The 19,162-nt window shown below is 39.6% G+C and overlaps 2 protein-coding genes and 1 long non-coding RNA gene across 15 annotated transcripts in view; 1 reads left to right on the top strand and 2 right to left on the bottom strand.

The window, feature by feature from the left end:
- Positions 1-1,829: 1,829 nt before the first annotated feature.
- sinhcaf (SIN3-HDAC complex associated factor) lies at positions 1,830-11,386 on the bottom strand. The gene is made up of 6 exons (XM_066705286.1): positions 11,208-11,386; positions 8,433-8,564; positions 7,996-8,095; positions 7,265-7,388; positions 6,674-6,824; positions 1,830-5,486 (listed from the first exon to the last, which is right to left on the bottom strand). The coding sequence occupies exons 2-6, from the start codon at positions 8,558-8,560 to the stop codon at positions 5,300-5,302; spliced, it is 690 nt and encodes a 229-aa protein (XP_066561383.1). The 5' UTR covers positions 8,561-8,564; positions 11,208-11,386; the 3' UTR covers positions 1,830-5,299.
- LOC136750312 (uncharacterized) lies at positions 9,240-15,444 on the top strand. The gene is made up of 2 exons (XR_010816853.1): positions 9,240-9,347; positions 15,165-15,444. It is a non-coding gene; the product is annotated as an uncharacterized LOC136750312 (long non-coding RNA).
- dennd5b (DENN/MADD domain containing 5B) overlaps positions 12,425-19,162 on the bottom strand; it is a 99,639-nt gene continuing 92,901 nt past the window's right edge. For all 13 annotated transcript variants that reach the window (XM_066705273.1, XM_066705277.1, XM_066705284.1 and 10 more), the window contains 4 exons: positions 18,611-18,693; positions 16,956-17,082; positions 15,933-16,104; positions 12,425-15,414 (listed from right to left, as the gene is read on the bottom strand). In XM_066705273.1, the coding sequence (XP_066561370.1) occupies positions 15,231-15,414; positions 15,933-16,104; positions 16,956-17,082; positions 18,611-18,693 (566 nt within the window). In that variant the 3' untranslated portion in view covers positions 12,425-15,230. The remainder of the gene's footprint in view (positions 15,415-15,932; positions 16,105-16,955; positions 17,083-18,610; positions 18,694-19,162) is intronic.

Below are 19,162 nucleotides of genomic sequence, written 5' to 3'. Positions count from 1 at the left end.
ACAATTACAACTGAAGAGAATCCCAAGGTTATGATATTTGTGCGTTTATTGCACCAAGTATTTCAATATATATATATATATATATATATATATATATATATGCATACGTAAATGTGAAAATATAAATATGTGGAGCAGGTAGAGTTTGGATATCTGTAGATGTGTTTATATATAGAAAACATATCCAAGACCATTGTGTTGCAGTCCTTCACCTCTTCCCTTGTTGCTGTGCATGTGTGCTTTGCTATGTAATTTTGTGTTTACTGTATTTATTTATTTTTAAATAGCTAAGTATTTCTGTAAGTAACTTTTTTTTGTATCATTCCCTGTAAGTGTATAATGGAAATGTTTAATACGAGTCATTTTAGTTAAATAAATGAAGGATAAATAAACCTTGATTTAGAACTAATAACTCTTATTCTTCTTGCACAGTTCATTATTCCTGGTCAGCAGGTTGTCACTGACCCATCTCTTGCTTTCGTTCACAATGCAATACCTACTTATCTCCACAAGAAGGCAGACATGTTTGATTCTCTGTAATCTGTGGATGATCAGAGAAACCGACAGTACTGCAGGTTGAACACTTACATTCTTTGGGAGACCTTGACGCTTTATGTCAGTTACAAAAAATATTAATTCAATTAATTATTTGAGAGAAACAGAAAAGACGAGAAACATCTCCTTAACCAGGAGCCAATATATCAGGTTTGAAATATCTGCAAACTCATCCCCATCCATATTCACAATATACACCGATCAGCCATAACATTATGACCACCTGCCTAAAACAGCCCTGACCCGTCGAGGCATGGACTCCACTAGACCTCTGAAGGTGTGCTGTGGTATCTGGTATCAAGACGTTAGCAGCAGATCCTTCAAGTCCTGTAAGTTGCGAGGTGGGGCCTCCATGGATCGGACTTGTTTGTCCAGCACATCCCACAGATGCTCGATTGGACTGAGATCTGGGGAATTTGGAGGCCAAGTCAACACCTTGAACTTGTGATTCATCAGACCAGGCCACCTTCCTCCATTGCTCCGTGGTCCAGTTCTGATGCTCACGTGCCCATTGTAGGCACTTTCGGCAGTGGACAGGGGTCAGCATGGGCACCCTGACTGGTCTGCGGCTACGCAGCCCCATACGCAACAAACTGCGATTCACTGTGTGTTCGGACACCTTTCTATCAGAACCAGCATGAACTTCTTCAGCAATTTGAGCTACAGTCTGTTGGATCTGACCACACGGGCCAGCCTTCGCTCCTCACATGCATCAATGAGCCTTGGCCGCCCATGACCCTGTCGCCGGTTCACCGCTTTTCCTTCCTTGGACCACTTTTGATAGGTACTGACCACTGCAGACCGGGAACACCCCACAAGAGCTGCAGTTTTGGAGATGCTCTGACCCAGTCGTCTAGCCATCACAATTTGGCCCTTGTCAAAGTCGCTCAGATCCTTACGCCCATTTTTCCTGCTTCTAACACATCAACTTTGAGGACAAAATGTTCACTTGCTGCCTAATATATCCCACCCACTGACAGGTGCCATGATAACGAGATTATCAGTGTTATTCACTTCACCGGTCAGTGGTCATAATGTTATGGCTGATCGGTGTATACAGTAAAGCATTTATTGCTTTTGAATTTGATGGAAAGAAGCAGAATATTGTATAATAGGGAAGAGGAGGCAGCATGGTTTCTCTCAACCGCTGGCCTGCAGTGATCACACAACACCTAAGAGGCTCTGGTCCCACTTCTCTCTTGAGCACTTTTCTAAATGTGTACCTTGTAATAACAGTGAAACACAGGGGTTTATCAATCACACACACAAAGAACTTCACAGACTACTTTTATTAATGGAACTAGTAAAAAAGTACAATATGTATAAAAATACAAAAACCTGCTTTTAAAATCTCTACTATAGTAATACAAAGTGCATAGCTACATACATGCTTATAGTATTACAGCTAAGAATCTAATTACTGTAAAGACATCATGGTGGGAGTGGAGCATCATTCAGAGAAAACCCAATTGGTTAAACGTCCCCATAGATTTGCAATCTTCTGACCTGAAAGAAACATGAGCTTCTGCCACTAATCTTGTGAAGGACCTGACATCATAAAAAACATTGAAGATAAAAGTTTAACATCTGTTCATAGGAGAATCTCTCAAGCAGCAAATCTTGTACAAGGCACTTAGCTGCAATTTGTTAAGTGCCTCCACAGTTACTATGCCTGAATGCAGCAGCACATGGCTTTAGGTCTCGCGTCCATACTTTGAACACCTATCCTAAATGTACAAATGTTAGATAAATAGTAATCCCCAAACTGTCTAAGGTTTGGGAGAAGAGCACTCAAAACTTTGAGAAGTACAAGCAAAGCATTTATGGCTTTTGTCAACTAATCACATAAGCGTTCTCCCTTTCTTCTACAAAAAGTCACTAAGGGATAATTAAATAAGTGACAAGTCCTATCTTGTTCCCACATCTTTCCCCCCCCATAGAAATAATCAGCAGCCCAACTGAATGTTATCTATGGGCTCTTCTCCTTACTGTACACATAGTGCTCAAGAATGCATGAAGCTTTTAGTAGTGTTAGGTTTAGGTAACCCTACTCCCACATGACGTGGAGGTTTTCACGTAAAAGCACACTCAGCAGAAAACCAGAAGTGATTACAAAATAAATACAAATAAATAACCAAACAGAGGTCCAATGTTACAATATTTTCCCCACTTCTAAAATGTACATAATTACCCCACCCCCCCCCAATTCCACAAAACTGTACCATTTTAGTGTCCATGCACACTTCTTGTACACATACATATAAAATATAATCCAATTTATAATCACATCTCAATGAGCAGGAATCCAGCCTTCATAAGCATTAGGACTTCTCTTACAAACCCTGCTCCAAGTTTTCCTTGGAGTAAAGCACACCTGAAACTCATTGGAAACATGAAAACAAAATGGGTTCCAGCATGTTCAAACCAATTCTCCCAAGGGCTTGTCCCATAATCAAACTAAGCAAAACAAACCTTCAAACATCAACAGATTAATACAAATAAGAGAAAATGGCAATTTGGCATCATTGGAACCTTATTTTGGACGAATCCACAGTATCAACATCACAAATAACCAAAACAATCTTTTTAAACATTGAAGATACACATTTCCTTGGATGGGTGGGGAGATACTGGTCCTTGGCATCACCATTCAAAAAGGAAAGCTGGAATACGAGTCCGGCACTTTCTCCAGGTGGGTGACGCACATGATTCACAACCTTAATGGTTGGTAAACGTTGGCTGTGACACAGTCTAAGTTTATAGGAATGGATGTTTACATCAAAGGCAATACATTGCACATGACTTGCAATGGGGTGAATGGAACTCTAAAATAATCTCTGATGTAACAAACATGGACACAAATTATGTGGAGAAATTATTCAGGCATTAAAATGGATACATTCTTCCCTATTCTGAGCATGCCCAATATGAAAAAAACATTCAGACATTAAGCAATTTATAATTGGGTAAAATTGAATAAATCTGCATTTAATATATTTGTGGATAATGGGACGTTTTCAAAATGGTTTAGTTTAGTAAAACCATCCTAATAATTGCAAACCTCTTGCTTAGTTTTCTACTTTAATCCCACACAAATGTACTGGGAGTTTCATTTGACGGATAATACACATCTCTAGTGTTAATAAAAACACTATTTACAAGTGTCATCCCCACAACTTACCTATAATGACATGTCCAAAAAAGATTTTAAAGCACCAAAGTAATACATTGCAGTTAGTATAGTTAGTGCCTTCAAAACCATTATTTTGGTAATGGAGACTAAAGCAAAAGATTACTGCAACATCCAAGTGGAAGAAAAAAGGGGAAGTTGATTTGTAAAAAGCCACCAAAGGAGAAAATTAAGTTTAACTTTGTGAAGCACTGACAAAGTAAAGGATAGTCATTAAAAAGCATAACCAACCAATAAATTCTTCCTGCTTTTGAAATATCTTCAATACTTGAACCTCAAAAAATACAACAGGATTAAGTCAGAGAAATATTCTGGTAGTTTAAAGGTTGTGAAAACTTGTTGGTTCCTTAGATCAACATCAAATAGACTTAATTAGAACAACCTACAGACTACAGAATATACAGTGTAGTCCTATTATAATATAATATGGAATATGAAAAGGAAAGGAATATGAAAATGTAAGGAACTTTTCATAAGATCTGTTGGGATACGTTCTTGAACTAAACTGAAATCAGAGGGGGGTGAACGGAGGCTACAGAAAGTGATGTGAAAGAATCTCACTGCACTAACAACGGACAAAAATCAAGCTACAATAATATATAGAAAATAAATGTTCCAGTTCTTCAGAGCATAAAAAATATGGATGTGCCATTCTGTCTCTTTAAACCAAGAAGGAAAAGGACTGTGGTAATTAGAAATGAAATAAAAAGCATCTGTTTTTAAATAAGTAAAATGCTGCACAGAAAAAAGATACCATCAAAACATGACAAACTTTTATGCTGGAAACAGCTTACATCTCTAAAAAAATGCTTTAAAAGCTGCATAGCACTTAATGCCCAAATTGTAGAAGCAAGATTTTAAAAAAGGCCAAAAAACTATGCAGATCATGCAGTTCATGATTTTTTTTTTTTTTTTAGCTCATGCAGAATACAGTATTAACATGAAAAATAATTTAACCTTTTATAAAAGGCTTCAACCTTAGAATCTCACAGTTTATTTTATTATCTTTTAAGAGAAAAATCAATGGTCTTTCCTGTATAAAAAAATAAATAAAGTATGCCTATAAAAGAAGACTTTACAAATTTAAGGCTGGCGCATCATCATACATTGATTTTTTTACAATGATCCCGCAAACTATACAGCCATTTAAATATGTCCATTTAACGCAAGTATTAAATAAAGAGAGCAGTGGATTCTGTAAAGCAGGTCTACATGATATGGCTCTATCCTGGAAGTAGAGGTTGTGAGATTACGTTTTTGCTGCCATTTGAAAAAAGTGCCAGTCCCAGAGTAAGTGTGAGAGCTCCTCAAACTCTGCAATTGTATACACGAGTGGTGTCTTGGTGTAGTCAAATAACCCATCTGTAGAAAAAAGAAGAGTCCCTGTTGCTCAGTTCGAAGGTGAAAGGAGAGGAGCAATCTGATCAGCAGAGAACAAAACAGAGAAAGAAAGGTTCAGCTGCCCTTGCGATTAAGGCAACTTCTACTCGTGCCAGAACAATGCCAGCTGCCCAAGGCCTCCACAGAATGCCACCAGGCCCCGTGGCATTACAGTCACCACCCCTCGTCGTCCTCTTTGGCGAGAGGTGGGGACTGCGCTCCCTGCGGCTCCAGGGGCTCCAGACTCTCCAGGGTGTCCCCAGGCGCCTTCTTATTGCTGCAGCAGGGCTTGAAGAGGTGGGGGTCAATCAGGACTTCTCCGAAGCGTCCTTTGTAAATAATGCCGCAGCACACTTTTTGCCTGGAAAGAAGAACAAAGTTTACAAACAAGTGGAGGCCATTTGACCCATCGTGCTCATTTGGTATCCATTAATAACTAAGTGATCCAAGGATCCTATCCAGTCTATTTTTAAATGTTTCCAAATTTTCAGCTTCTACCACATCATTGGGGAGTTTGTTCCAGATTGCGACTTCTCTCTGTGAAGAAGTGTCTCCTGTTTTCTGTCTCGAATGCCTCTAAGCCCAATTTCCATTTGTGTCCCCGGGTCTCTGTCTCCCTGCTGATCTGGAAAAGCTCCTCTGGTTTGATGTGGTCAATGCCTTTCATGAATTTGAAGACTTGAATCAAGTCCCCATGTAATCCCCTCTGTTCCAGTCTGAAAAGGTTCAGGTCCCTCAGTCTCTCCGAGTAGGACATTCCCTTCAGACCTGGAATAAGACTGGTTGCTCTCCTCTGAACTGCCTCTTGAGCAGTGATATCATTCTTGAAGTGTGGAGCCCAGAACTGTCCACAGTATCCAGATGAGGTCTAACTAGTGCATTGTACAGTCTTAACATCACTGCCCTTGTTCTCAATTCTACACTGTTGACCATATACCCTAGCATTCTGTTTGCCTATTTTATTGCTTCCCCACATTGTTTGAATGGAGAAAGTGAGGAGTCCACATAGACTCCTAGGTCTTTCTCATGCGTTACTTCACCTAGTTCTATTCCCCCCATAATTATAGTAGACATTTTTGTTACCTGCATGTAATACCTTCATTTGACAAATTTGCTAACTATCCCATAGTCCAGATCATTAATATAGATTAGAAAAAGCAAAGGCCCTAGTACTGATCCCTGTGGAACTCCACTCCAGTTAGAAGCAACTCCTCTAATCAACACCCTCTGTTTCCTATACATCAACCAGTTCATAAGCCATCTACTTACCTTATCCTGAATACCTACAGCTTCCATATAAACATAACAAAAGTGTCAACGGAGGAAGAAATTAAGTTTGAAATGCCTGCATCATTAGGTTGAAGCTGTAATTATCCAACACTAAACATGCAGTATACTAATCAAATCTAAAAGACTACCTGAAGGTTGAGGTAAACATTTTCTATTCTTAAGACAATAGATTTTAGTTTTCGACTGGTGATCACTAAACAACAGGAGTAAGGACAGAGGACTCTATTCAGAGGTCAGATACATGTGGTCATTCTTTACCTTTTCCAGTAGGTAAGGTCAAGGAAGGAGAAGACAGGCGTTCTGCCCGAGCCTGTGCCCAGTTCTGTGTCTGAGCCCTCATCTGACTGGTTACTGTAGCTGGGAGACTGGGCTGGGGAGGCACTGGAAGTGGTACTGTGAGCATCAGAATCTAGATACACAGAAGGATTCATACTTTAGAAGGCAGTTACACATAATGAGAAAGTATTTCAAAAGCAAAGGTTCTGCAGCACAAGCACACACCTCCATTTGAGAAAAATAATTTTACACGGAGGGAATGACAATCATTTCCATCTGATTAGGAATGTTTCAAACATCATGCTTGGTAAAACGAACAAAATCAACCTCTCTATGAAAAATAAGTACTCCACCCTCCCTTCAGTTACATATCTGAACAGATCAAGCTAATAGTTTGTCCAAAACATTTGTTTTAGGAGATATATAGTGCAGTTTTTGGTGTCTATGTTAGATTAGTCTTCATTCTCACACCATGAGATCAGAAGAAAGGAAAAGCCACTTATAAAAGTGTTAATTTAAGCCAGGATCATTATTAAGAGACAGCAAATCTCGACACCCATCATAAATCCTTACTGTGTCTTTTCAGGTCCTTCTGCAGTCTGCTGATCTGGCTTGGCCTGACTCTTCTGGAGAGGGGCTTCATTTTCTTTGGCCTCACTGCCGTTTTCATACTGGGTCCCCCTCTTGCGTCTACAACCTGCAATTTCCAGATTGTTCGTTTTAGAGGTTTGATGGCCCTTCACAAATAGGTTCTTTCCCCAGGGCACCGTGGGAAATCTCTGACACTCCCACATCTGTCCTGAATGTCTGTTTAAGCCAACCCTACCTCAAATGCACCAAAAGTATATTTAACACTATCTTCTTTAGCCTCTCAAATTAGCTCACACATACCAAGAGGAGGGCTCCTAATTCCCATGGCAATAATTAAGAAATGTTAGGAGCTAGTGGACTTGGAAAACTCTAAACCCAATACCACTATATGGTAAAAGGGGATGCTGTCATGCAGGGGTGCCATTTTTCCAGACAAATGTTAAACCAAAGATCAAATTACTTTTGGTTGCTAAAAGAAAATAAATAAAGCCCAGGTTGCTGACCAAAAAACTCCTTGTGACCATAATACAATCACACCATAACAACATAATACTTCAAGATGATTGCATTTGAATATCAATAAATAAATCTTAACATAGGTTGGGGGAATTGAAGCTGCCTTCAAAACTGATGGCTACACATATGCATGCATTTGAAATTCATTCCTGATGGAGGGATGGGACAGAGACATTTAAATTATCCATATGACATACATGATTCCAGTTCTTTTTTGAGCCCACTGGTAGCTTCTTCCATCTTTTCACGAGGAGGACGCAGGCATTGCAAATTTCTCCAGAACGTGTTTCACACAGCCTGCAGAAGAAAGAGGATGAAGGCAGGAAAGGAAAAAGAGCAAGCTTGAGACTTGGGTGTAACAGGTGATTGCAGAAAAGTAGTAATAAATCACAATTTACTCATGCAAGAATTAGCTTTTTTTATTAGTGGTTTGCAGAATTTGATGTGAGAAAAAATAGTGTTAATATAAAATGGCACATCCCATGGCCTTACAAGTAAAATAAACTGTACAGCTTATTCATTTTAACAGCACAAGGGACACAAGGGAATGTTATTCCCAGTGTTTTCACAAATTATGTAACTTTCATTCTCCACATTTTAAATGCTTGTGCCGTTTGTTGTCCACTTGTCTTACCCAAAACAGCTTTGAAAGTCCTTTTCATAGCGCTTGCTGTCAGTAAACCGAGAACTAGAAGACTTGGCCCTGCAGATACAACAGCCATCGAGGCTCCGATACATCTTTGGCTTATGGAAACCAAACATCTTCCTTCAAGAGCAAACAAATAATAAAAAAAACCTTCAGTTCAATGGTTAAGGATAACTATATTTAAAATGTTATGCAGCAGATTACAGTTTAGGTTTAGTACAACAAGTTAAACAATAATGCAGTATATAAAACTACACCCATACCATGAATGGTGGAACCTGTACAAGACATTTTTTAAAAATGGCAGAGCATTTCTAATGGCACAAAGCATTTTATACTAGAAGAAATAGATAGGTGTTAAAGTGACAAATCAATGAACAGTATTTGTACTGTTTTAGGTCAGATTTAAAACTTTATTGACAATATTTAGGAAGCAAACGATTAAGATAATAATGCAAAAAGAATGATGGGAATGCGCCTTATTCTGCTGACAGGACACCGAGGTAAAACAATGCTAAAACCTGATTAATGTTGATCATTTGTGGAAAGAAAGCGAGTCGATACATTTACAATCATCTAAACGCAGAAATAAAATGCCTACAATTGTATCTTAAAACGAACGAAAGGAAAACCAAGCTGAGAGTGTAATTCTTAAGTCAGCACAAGCATGTCTTTACAAATGAGTACATTAAATCAGCCATTCAAGACAGCATAGCGTTAACTAATTAGCAGGTACATTTAATGTGTTGTCAATTCTTGGAAAAGCTACGGGTTTGTCATTATGTATTACGCAAGTTCAAAACAAGCAAGGAAATCAAAACGAAAGCGACATTGCAGTAGCCGACGGGGCTGCGCAGGAGACCTGTGGACCCGCTGCACTGGCCTTTCGGAGCCACACGAGAAGTAGGTCAGCAATGCGCAGCAGATTTCAGCTCGAAGTGTATCGTTACATACAGTATACATACATGTACTCAGCTCAGGTTTCAAATGCGACTGCTGATCGGCACCTGGTTTAACCAAATCAATGCTTTGTCGATTATATATAGAGAATTACATCACAAAGGGGATCTACTGTGCGTATCATTGCACTATTTTAAAGGCGATGTAAAGATTCATTTTATTTTAAAGTGGTGGCAGTGGTTTGTGCGTTGATTATATAGCTGTTGCAATGACAGCTACCGGGTTTGCTGCGTCTCTCCGGCCGGCGTGGCCATTGACAGGAACAGCGGCGCGTGCGGAATTCGAGGCGTGACGTCATTCAAACATGGCAACACACGGCTGTTACTTCAAAGAGGAGGAGGAGGAGGAGGAGGAGGAGGAGGGCTCGTCTGACCTGTACAGCGATGCAATTGCGGAAATTTGCAACGGAGAGAAAACTTCCCATTCCGTACAAAATACACACACACATTGGTCTGGTCAGACAGATGAAAATGGAAGTACGACGTGCGCGATAAATTCCGCGTTTGGATAATGAGAGAGAAATGCGCCAAAGGATGAACTGACTGGCGAGCAGCTCGTAAACCGATACATCTGTCGCCCGCCCACTACTTTTCACAGGCTCGCTAACTATCATGTGCACCCATTTTATTTGATATAAATGGTATTTCTCACAATTCTGCGCTTTGAAAAGGCAGGATATACAGAAACCCAAAACAAACATAAGCAAAACAACATTGTTGGATGTCGGTACAACCATCAGACACCATAACCTGTGATGCCCTTTGTTTTCAAGCTATTCCACGTCCATGTGCGGTTTTATTTTTGAGATGTTCCCTGTGAATCCGCTCACATGTGCGGAGAAGTGTGCCGAGCTCCCAGGACTCGCACTTGCTAAATAAACTAAAACGTTAAACTAAAGCCAGTTTCGCTTCAATACAATTGTCACAATCAGTGCGCTGTGTGCAGCGCAGCATCACAGAAGTTTCAAGACGCCATCGTCAAAGTAGCGTTGAAAGGTTACGTCCTGATTTTTTTTTTATCTTACTTTTTCTTTTGTGAATTTTATTAACGAGATCTAACTCCACATTAGGAAGCACAATCAAGCGGGCATCTCAAGAGACGTGAATCAATACAGCTGCATCACTTTGTTTTTAGTTTATTACTAGACACCTGCATGCGGACAAGATGGGGTACTTAATTACACGTTGGACGACAGATCCGCCGCACAATCCAAACACACCTTTCCTGAAAATGAACATCTATTCAAATGGAAAAATCACACATTGCAAAAAGAATGAGCTGCAAAAGATCAAAGACACACACCACGCATTCGTAAAAAGCGATCTACTTTTTTTTTTTTTTTTTTTTAGCTGTAGGCTACATCTTAGGATGCCAGAGAAGAAAGTGAGAGAAACACGGAAGGATCCGTTTCGTAGGTATTAGCAGACGTTTCCAGACATGCAAAGACTGTAGGATTGCAGTCCATCGATATCCCATAGCAAGTTCTCAGCAGTTACCATCAGGCGTGCTCCGTTATTATAACCTGCACATGAAAACATCACCGTCGGCTTACTTATGATGTGCATTCTTCGAAATGAAAATCAAAAACAAAACTTAAAATAAAATTAAAAGTTTCTTAGGTCTTCCTTCGCGGAGGAAAGCGCATACAGTTAAAAATAAAATCACATCGACCCTGGGGATTAACTGCGCATGCAAGGAAAAGTATTTAAATAATGTACTCACATCTGCATCCACCGCGCGGACAAATGGCCCACATAAAACGGCAAACGGCAAAGCTTTCACTAACCACGCACGCTTTCTTACCTGTAAAGAGTGTAGAAACCGTCGACAAAACGAAAGAAATGTGCGAAATCTCCGGCTGTAATTCATTGAACTCCCCGACACAATAATAGAAACACCGCTCGCTTGTTGATGTCTCACTTGCGCCGTCTGGGAAATAGTAAATCGTATCCTGTGCGCAGGCGCTGTTCCCACGCCACCATTTTCTTCAATCAAATCTATTTACATACGCGCCTGACGTTGCACTGCGTCTGCATTCTGTTTACCTTATAAGGAAGGGAATAATGCGCGGGAAACGGGGGTTGGTAGCGGTTGCCATGGTACATTCATCCGCGCTCGGTGAATGCAGGCAAAGGGGCGGGGCGATGACGTCACGCCAGAACGGCAGATGGCTCCGCGGTGGCAGAGGAAGCGTCCGCTTTTATTTCAGCGCGTATTGTTCCCCTGCCGGAGAGACAGACCTTATGCGTACTGCCGTTGATGAAGGGAATAATACACGATGAAAGACAAAAGAAGAAATCTTTGGCTATATACCCCACTCATGCGTCTCGGAATATTATTTAGATCATGATTCAGGGGCTTGTAAATAAGATGCATATTAACTGTATCGAGGACATGTTCTTAGGGATTTATGAATTAAATGTCGGGTCACAGTCGAGATCAAGACGTATAACGTGCAGGTTTCAAGGCATTTATAATTCATTATTATTATTTTTCCTACAAATCACCTGTACAGCTGCAGGAAGTTGCCCGGCAAACTAATGTAACTCCTAACGTTGCTGTATGGTATTAACTCAACCACACGATTACACGTCCAGACACTGTGGTTACTAAGTAATATTATTCGCATTTTCCCTGGTTGTATTAATGAAGCGTTTTAAGATGAAGATCTAAGTCGCCCTGGGTAAGGCCGGGATATCTGCAAGTTAATGGTAATAACGTCTCGCATCAAAACATCAAATCTTGTATTTATTTCCTTCACAATGCTTTCAAATCGATTACATTTCCACCTCCAATAACCATTCTGTCGGTTTTCAATCTATTTTAACTACAGGAAGTCAACAGAACTAATCAGTTAATGACCCAATACCACCTTCATTTAAAATTCTGACCTCATTCATCCCACTCACTTTATTACATATTTGTCACCTAAATTGTTTTTTGTTTTGTTTTGTTTTTTTCAGACAGGCAAAATATATATTACAATTCCCATTAACAGAATCACAAACCATGGAAAAGACTTAATGACCAACATACCTTTAATTAAATGTTTCAAATATTATAACTGATATGTACAGACAGTTTACTGCACAGACATCCGAATTAAAAATAAAAGAGGTCACCGCTGTTTACACAGTAGATTCACATTAACATCCTGGTAAAAAAGGAAAAAAAGAAAAGAAAAAAGGAACAAAACAAAAACATTATATTTCCCAGTACTGTTAGTTGCACCATATGCACATGTTAAATCAAATACATTTCCTGACATTGTATTTTAAATGTTTAAATCTGGAAACTCTCTCGTTGCTAGAGTACCTCCATACAGTAATCAAGGCAGGGATAATACTGAATTGATTGGAACTGGATTAGACTTAATGCAGTTTTAATATCCAGAGTTTGAAGAAATGAAACCAGATTAGTTTCACAAATGGCCTAGAAAAGGGATAACACTTACATCTTTCTGTATGTATTGCACAGTGCTGGACTGGTCTTTTAAATGCTTTTACATTTTGCACAGTTGTTTACATCCTCTTGGAGAATGAGTAGCAAGGTTTAGAGAAACAGAATTCCCAATGTTTTGGTAAGACGGTTTCAGTTCAATTACATGCTTACATTTTTGACATCACTATAATACTGACAGTTTCAGTTTTTACAGAAAAGGTTAAGGTCAGGAGAACAGAAAAGCAAAAGCAATTGTATTTTTAAAAAATTTATTGTTATTTTGTCAGAAGGAGCTGATGGGCACATCGCACACCCCTGTACCAAAAACACAGTAAATGACAAAAGACAATCACTTCAAGCTTTTACTGTAAACAAAGTTGTCAAGATTTCGACTAAGAAAAATGCACATAAAACTTAAACATCTGTAGCATCACATTGGGAAGTATCACCATATACAATTCTGAATTGATTGCACTTAAATAACAGAAAACCAACACAGAAGTGAAAATGTATGTGGAAGATGTAGGGGCAGGATTATATCAATTGAATAAAGAATGATTTAAACAGACCTCTACTAAAAGTAATTTCATGCTACTTACAATGTAGATGGTACCAATATAAATTAATAAAATAAAAAGGAATACATATATATTCCAAATACTGTTAACCCCGAGACCAACATGATAGCAATACAGGAAAATTGATCATAGAGCCTCTTTAAAAGAAAAACGAAGAAAACAAAATGGACATGGCACATTTAGAAAGGTTTCCAAGCTCCAAGGTTTCCCCAAATTGAAACCAGAACAATATCATCTATGTGCCTAAGTTTAATACTATAAGTAATACAAAAGACAGGACAGACACAATCTGTTGTGTGGTCACAGTCTTTGAACAATGAGGAAAGTGCAGCAGATTTCTAGATCTATTGTAGCTTGATTTTACTGTAGCGTACAGTTCAGCAGGGAGGTCATTTCAAGGGCATTTCATTCAGCAAGAACAGGGAAACCAGTAAAGGTTTAACATTATAAGGGCTCCATCATACGACCTTTTGTCGTTTGTGCTGGGGATGGAACAAATTCTCAATTTAAACTAGAATGGCGAAAAGAAAATTGTACAGCTAATATGGAGGGTTGTTATTGCTTTTAATGCATATTGAAGTGGAATGCATTCTCTCGCATCAGTCCTGTTCCAATTTAAAAGCCATGTAAACTATTTTCAAATGATTGGAGTATTTGACTTTCCTTGGCAGAACACAACGCATTGTAAAGTCACCTTTGAGATCAACGAGAATTAAAAGACATGCGTACACACACGCACTCACCCGCCCCCCCCCCCCTCCACACACACACAAAAGGAAAGAGTCCATGAGCACTGAAGATGAATGTTAAATAAATCATGAACCGAATGACAGTTTAGTTGTGGTCTACTGCAGTGAAACACAGACACTTCCATTTCTAATATAAAAATGATACCAGTGCAAGCGTACCACTTTGGGGAGGGGAAGGGAGTCTGGTTGCTGATGTCACAGTTCGAGAGCTTTAATACAAGCAACTTTTCATCAATCGGGGAGACCCTGCTTCTATAGGCCTCTCTTCTGTTTCTCCTGCTGGGCCAAAACCGGTGTTTTTCCATGGTGACCTTTTAGCTCCGAAACATAAGACTCCAGAAGTGACAGCGGATGGGGATCTTGCCTTCACAGCCAGTGTAGCATTCCAACACAGCACTGATGACTTGAATTCATCCCGATGATGGAGACGTGCAACACTGCATTGTCTAGGTCAGCCACAGCCTCATGATGTGGGCCACAAATCTAGTGTAGCAACTATTATGTGGCAGCAGGGAGAGCATTATATAATCCCTGGAAATAGCAAGGAAAGCTTTGGAGTAAAACACTTTGTTTCTATCTGGCCAGCAGCTCACCACAACTATTTTTGTCTCGTGTAATCAAAAGCAGGCCTTATATAGCAAGAGCTCAAGATCCTACAGCATGGATGGAACTAGACGGTCAGGTCAAAAGAGACGCACAATTCTGTATTTATTTTCCCCCTCTCTCCCCCCGTCTCTCCCTAGTAAACAATGTTGCAGTGTAACGACTTTTCATTACTGGGTGTTATGGAAAAGATATTTACACACACCTAGCACATGAAAATATTCTATGTGTTTTTGTTACTAAATCTGAAAAATGTCTTAAATAACAAGCTAGATAATACTGCAGTAGTTCTTTGTCCACAGCTTCAAGAAGAAGGCTGTGATACACTGTTCTCCAGAGTGAACCCGGGCTTGCAGACCCCTGGTTCAACAAATCCCTTTACTTTCCAGTGCGGCACTACCAGCAGTCGAGTGGGCCAGAAAAGAGGTCCCTGAAGGATTTTCCCAGATCTCCTGCTACAGGTCTATCCCTTTGACCAGCGAGGACTCCAGAGTGATGTTGAAATCCTGGATTGTCTGTAGCACTCTGATGAGGGAGTTCACAGTCATCCGGTCCCGAAGCAGGGCGTATTCCTCATACATCCTTGTGATCAGAGGACACTCCACTAGCAGAGGAATCCATTGAGGAAGCAAGTGGTCCCTGCAATAAAACGGACAAAAACCATCATCAGTTGCCATGATTCATGCGTTTTCATTTTTTTTCTATGAGCACCTGCCCATTTTGAAATTGTATGTTTTCCACGTCACCATGATAACACGCATCTGGTAGCAGCCGGACTGATACAAACAGCTGGTTCCCAAGGAGATAATCTATTGAGTCTTTTACTAAAACTATCATACTTAGTTTTGTTACACTCTGTGTGAAACTACCCGAGATATAACAAGAGCACAAATGATACTTTCACAGTACAGCGTGACTCCCCCAGACATCTCAAGGACAGCTTGTATACAAGAAATGAACTGTCTCAGTGTGCAACGAAAGACTATATCTTGATGGGTACAAATCTTCTATATGTTTTTTACACGTATACATTGAAGTGAATGTTTTTGTCCTTCAAAATCCCTTCTGTAAATCCACTAAGACAAATAGGATAAAATAAGAAAGTTGTAAAATACATTAAGTATAAGCCTCATTAAAATGGTAACTGGCACTCTTACCTTGCACCAAGACAAACCAGGAGCTGGAATTTGCCATCTTTTCCGATGCTTCTGGGTGTGCCATTGATGGCATTCACATACTGACAGAAAGTCTTGCATGTAAGGTTGAAGGACTCTGGTTCCTGAATGTCCCCAATCTGATCAGTGGTTTCAAAGTAGGCCACAGCTTTCTCTGTCAGAAGCAAGGGAGACCGACATGAAATGAAGACCAGAAAACAAAGGCTATCTTTAAAGGGGCATGGATTTCATAATCTTTTCTCCTTTAATCCTTTTATGTTCTAATTTCAAGGCAAAATATTCTAATTGGAACCGTTACATAAGAGATTATTTTGACAGTGGTTATAACAATGTTTAACATTTAAATCAGTGCTTTCTAAGAATGGTGTCTTTTTATATCCTTAGTGCCAGCTGGAATCCTTGGTACCAGCAGTGACAAGCAGGACCCCAGAAAACTTTATAGATCAGTCATCTATAGCTTGAAAAATATGTCCCTCATAGTTTGATAGGAATTCACAAAAAAAAAAAGTTTTAATATAATCCACCCACTATGGTAATTGAAACTGTGTGATGTTGTGGTTTTGACTAATTATAATTAATTTGCCTGAATAAAAACACATTACAGGTATTTATCCTCTAGATGGAGCTAGTTATCTATGGAACAAAACCCGGAGTGCTATTCAGAAGCCTGCTGCCTCACAACAGGGTACACAATCCATAATCGAGAACCAACTCAGAAAGGATAATGCAGACAAACCAGGAAATCACAGGAAAAGCAGACAAACCAGCCCACAGAAAATCACACATACAATCAGTTCACTGCCACAGATGTCTGCTTCTGCTTTGTATTCAGAACTTCAAAGCAGAATGAAGCAAATTGATATTTCTCATTATCGTCCAAATGTACAAAAAAACAACAGCTAAATATGATGTAACATAGCAGTATGAATGTACAATGCAAACAATGTATTTAATATGAGAGAAGGTACGCAAATACGCAACATCCCAGTGCCGATGGTCTCTTACCCACAAAGTCCCACATGAAGACATTTTTCTGGAAGATGCGGGAGGATTTGAAGCCATGGTGGAAGAACTGTTCCAGGGCTGAGACCAGGCCGTTCTCCCCACAGAGCAGGATGGTGAGACTGCCCCTCTGAGACAGGGAACACAGGTGTCAGTGAATGAGCCAAGAGACGGCTCCCGATTTGGTGTTACTTTGGAGTTTTGGAGCAGAATTTAGTTTAGGGGAATGTTTTGTTTTGGTGGCTTCAAATCAGTGAGTGTGTAAGAGTGTGTAGGGGGTTTGTAAACATGTAGTAAGTACAAGATGTTGGCAGAGAGGGAGGGAATGCTTCAAATGATGAAGCTGCTGGCGGGATACACCCAGTGAAGGACTTTGTGTTGACTCCAACTTCGTTTTGAGGTTTTGCAGTACGTGTTGTTTTTAAAGCAGAGACCTCCATTTTGAAACTTCTTATTTGGAGGATTATCATCTCCATTTCATTCTAGAAATGAGTGAATGCAGCTGCTGGTGTTCTTGTAACCGTTTATGTCAAGTTACTCTATCTTCCCCTGTAAATCACTTACAACTGTGTGTACAGCTTGATGGCTTGCAGATAAAACCGTAAAATATCAATTACAGCTTGAACATAATATGGGTTTAACGATCTAAATAAAAAATGACAAAATGCCCCGTAGGTAGATCAATATCAGTCATTGGACAACTACCTATTTTTTGACGGATATATTTTCTGTGCCTTCATTTTTCTTTTATTTTTTACTGATGCTGCCTTCTCCCCTGACCTTGAACTTATCCTGACAGCAGGCTGGAGAATGACTAATGAATCTTGTCAGCTTTGCTAAATTCTATCAGTTTTACATTACATTCTTTTGTATCATCCATAAAAGACCCAAGTGCCTTCAAAATAATTGTCATTACGGCATGCATGAGTTTTGTAAAACAGACATGCATAATTTATTAATGAACACTAAATGGTCGGCAGAGTCCTTTGTTCTAGGTGCAGACTTTTCAACAGCTTAATTGTATAAACTGCGTTCCCAGCCAATAGGATCGAAGCGGAGAAACAAAAGCCTTCATGGATTTCATATCTATTCCAGAAACAGATAAAAGCAGGTGCTTGTTTACCATCAGATGATGACGGGGACAGGTGGTTATAAGGCACACTCTTAGCGTGAAAAGGCCAGAAACAAATAATTATGTAATCATTAGGATTGGCTTATTAATTCGTGCTATTATGTCATACACTGACAAGTGTAGTCTGACATCTTCCCAGAATCCCCCGAGTCTGACCTTGACTAACAATCGTGGCTTTTTTTTTTTGTTAAACATTTCTCTTTAATCTCTGAAATTGCCAGTTCTTACTTGCATTGGCAGTCAGGGCACATCTGACATTCAGCTTATCGTGTGTTTCTTATACTTATTTAATGTACCAAGAGCAAAGGTCCTTGTATTCGGAGGTCTCCTTAGTTTAACCAATTCTCTGATGCAGTAGAGATACCATTGCACAGTACAGCAACTATTACTACAGCCGCTGTTCTGACAATCATGGCAGTTCAGGTCTCATCACGACTACACAGACCAGCAGTACTGAGTACTATGTGCTGTAACATATGAAATACTGAATGCTATAGGCAGGATTCCCCCTGTAAACCAAACCCACCTCTTTCTCAGGCTTGTGGAAGTGTTTCACAATGTTGTTTACTGCCTCCCCAATGGCCTCTTGGATTTGAGCAGCAGTTGGCTCTAATAAACAAAACAAAATATTTACAGAACATAACGTTTGTAAGTGTTAAAACAATTTGAAAAATAAGAAAGTCCAGCAGCCTTTCCAATGGACTGGGTAATATTTATAATACAAGTTTAGAAAGAAAATGAGGTTGGAGGTTATTGACACATCAAGCAATGGAAATAATGCTTACATTCATGTTTTTTCTATTTTCTTCGATGTGTCCAATTTGCCTGTCAATCTATTAACAACTTAATAATTTCTTAGAACATAGAAAGCACAAGAAGGGGTTTAAAAAAACTCTGGAATCGCAGCCAACTGTGAAGCGCAGCGTGTTTTGGGACGGGGATCTTTGTGTTTTACCAGCCCGTCTGTCTGACAGGCAGATGTAGGGCCCCTGCAGGTGAGATCCCAAAGTCACTCTGACAGGCTCCATGCTGCACAGCTCCAGCAATTATCTTTAATTATAGCTTGATGAGCTGACGA

This window comes from Amia ocellicauda, chromosome 5 (assembly GCF_036373705.1).
Source record: "Amia ocellicauda isolate fAmiCal2 chromosome 5, fAmiCal2.hap1, whole genome shotgun sequence".
In the NCBI taxonomy this organism is placed as follows: domain Eukaryota; kingdom Metazoa; phylum Chordata; class Actinopteri; order Amiiformes; family Amiidae; genus Amia; species Amia ocellicauda.
This window is presented reverse-complemented; position numbering and strand designations above follow the sequence as displayed.

What these genes read in the sequence shown, in the direction of transcription:
- sinhcaf (XM_066705286.1), bottom strand. Translation starts at nt 8,560, where the DNA reads ATGTTTGGTTTCCATAAGCCAAAGATGTATCGGAGCCTCGATGGCTGT. An exon ending in GACTTTCAAAGCTGTTTTGG is followed by an intron (nt 8,096 to 8,432) that starts GTAAGACAAGTG and finishes TTTCTTCTGCAG; the next exon opens with GCTGTGTGAAACACGTTCTG. An exon ending in GAAGGACCTGAAAAGACACA is followed by an intron (nt 6,825 to 7,264) that starts GTAAGGATTTAT and finishes CTGTGTATCTAG; the next exon opens with ATTCTGATGCTCACAGTACC.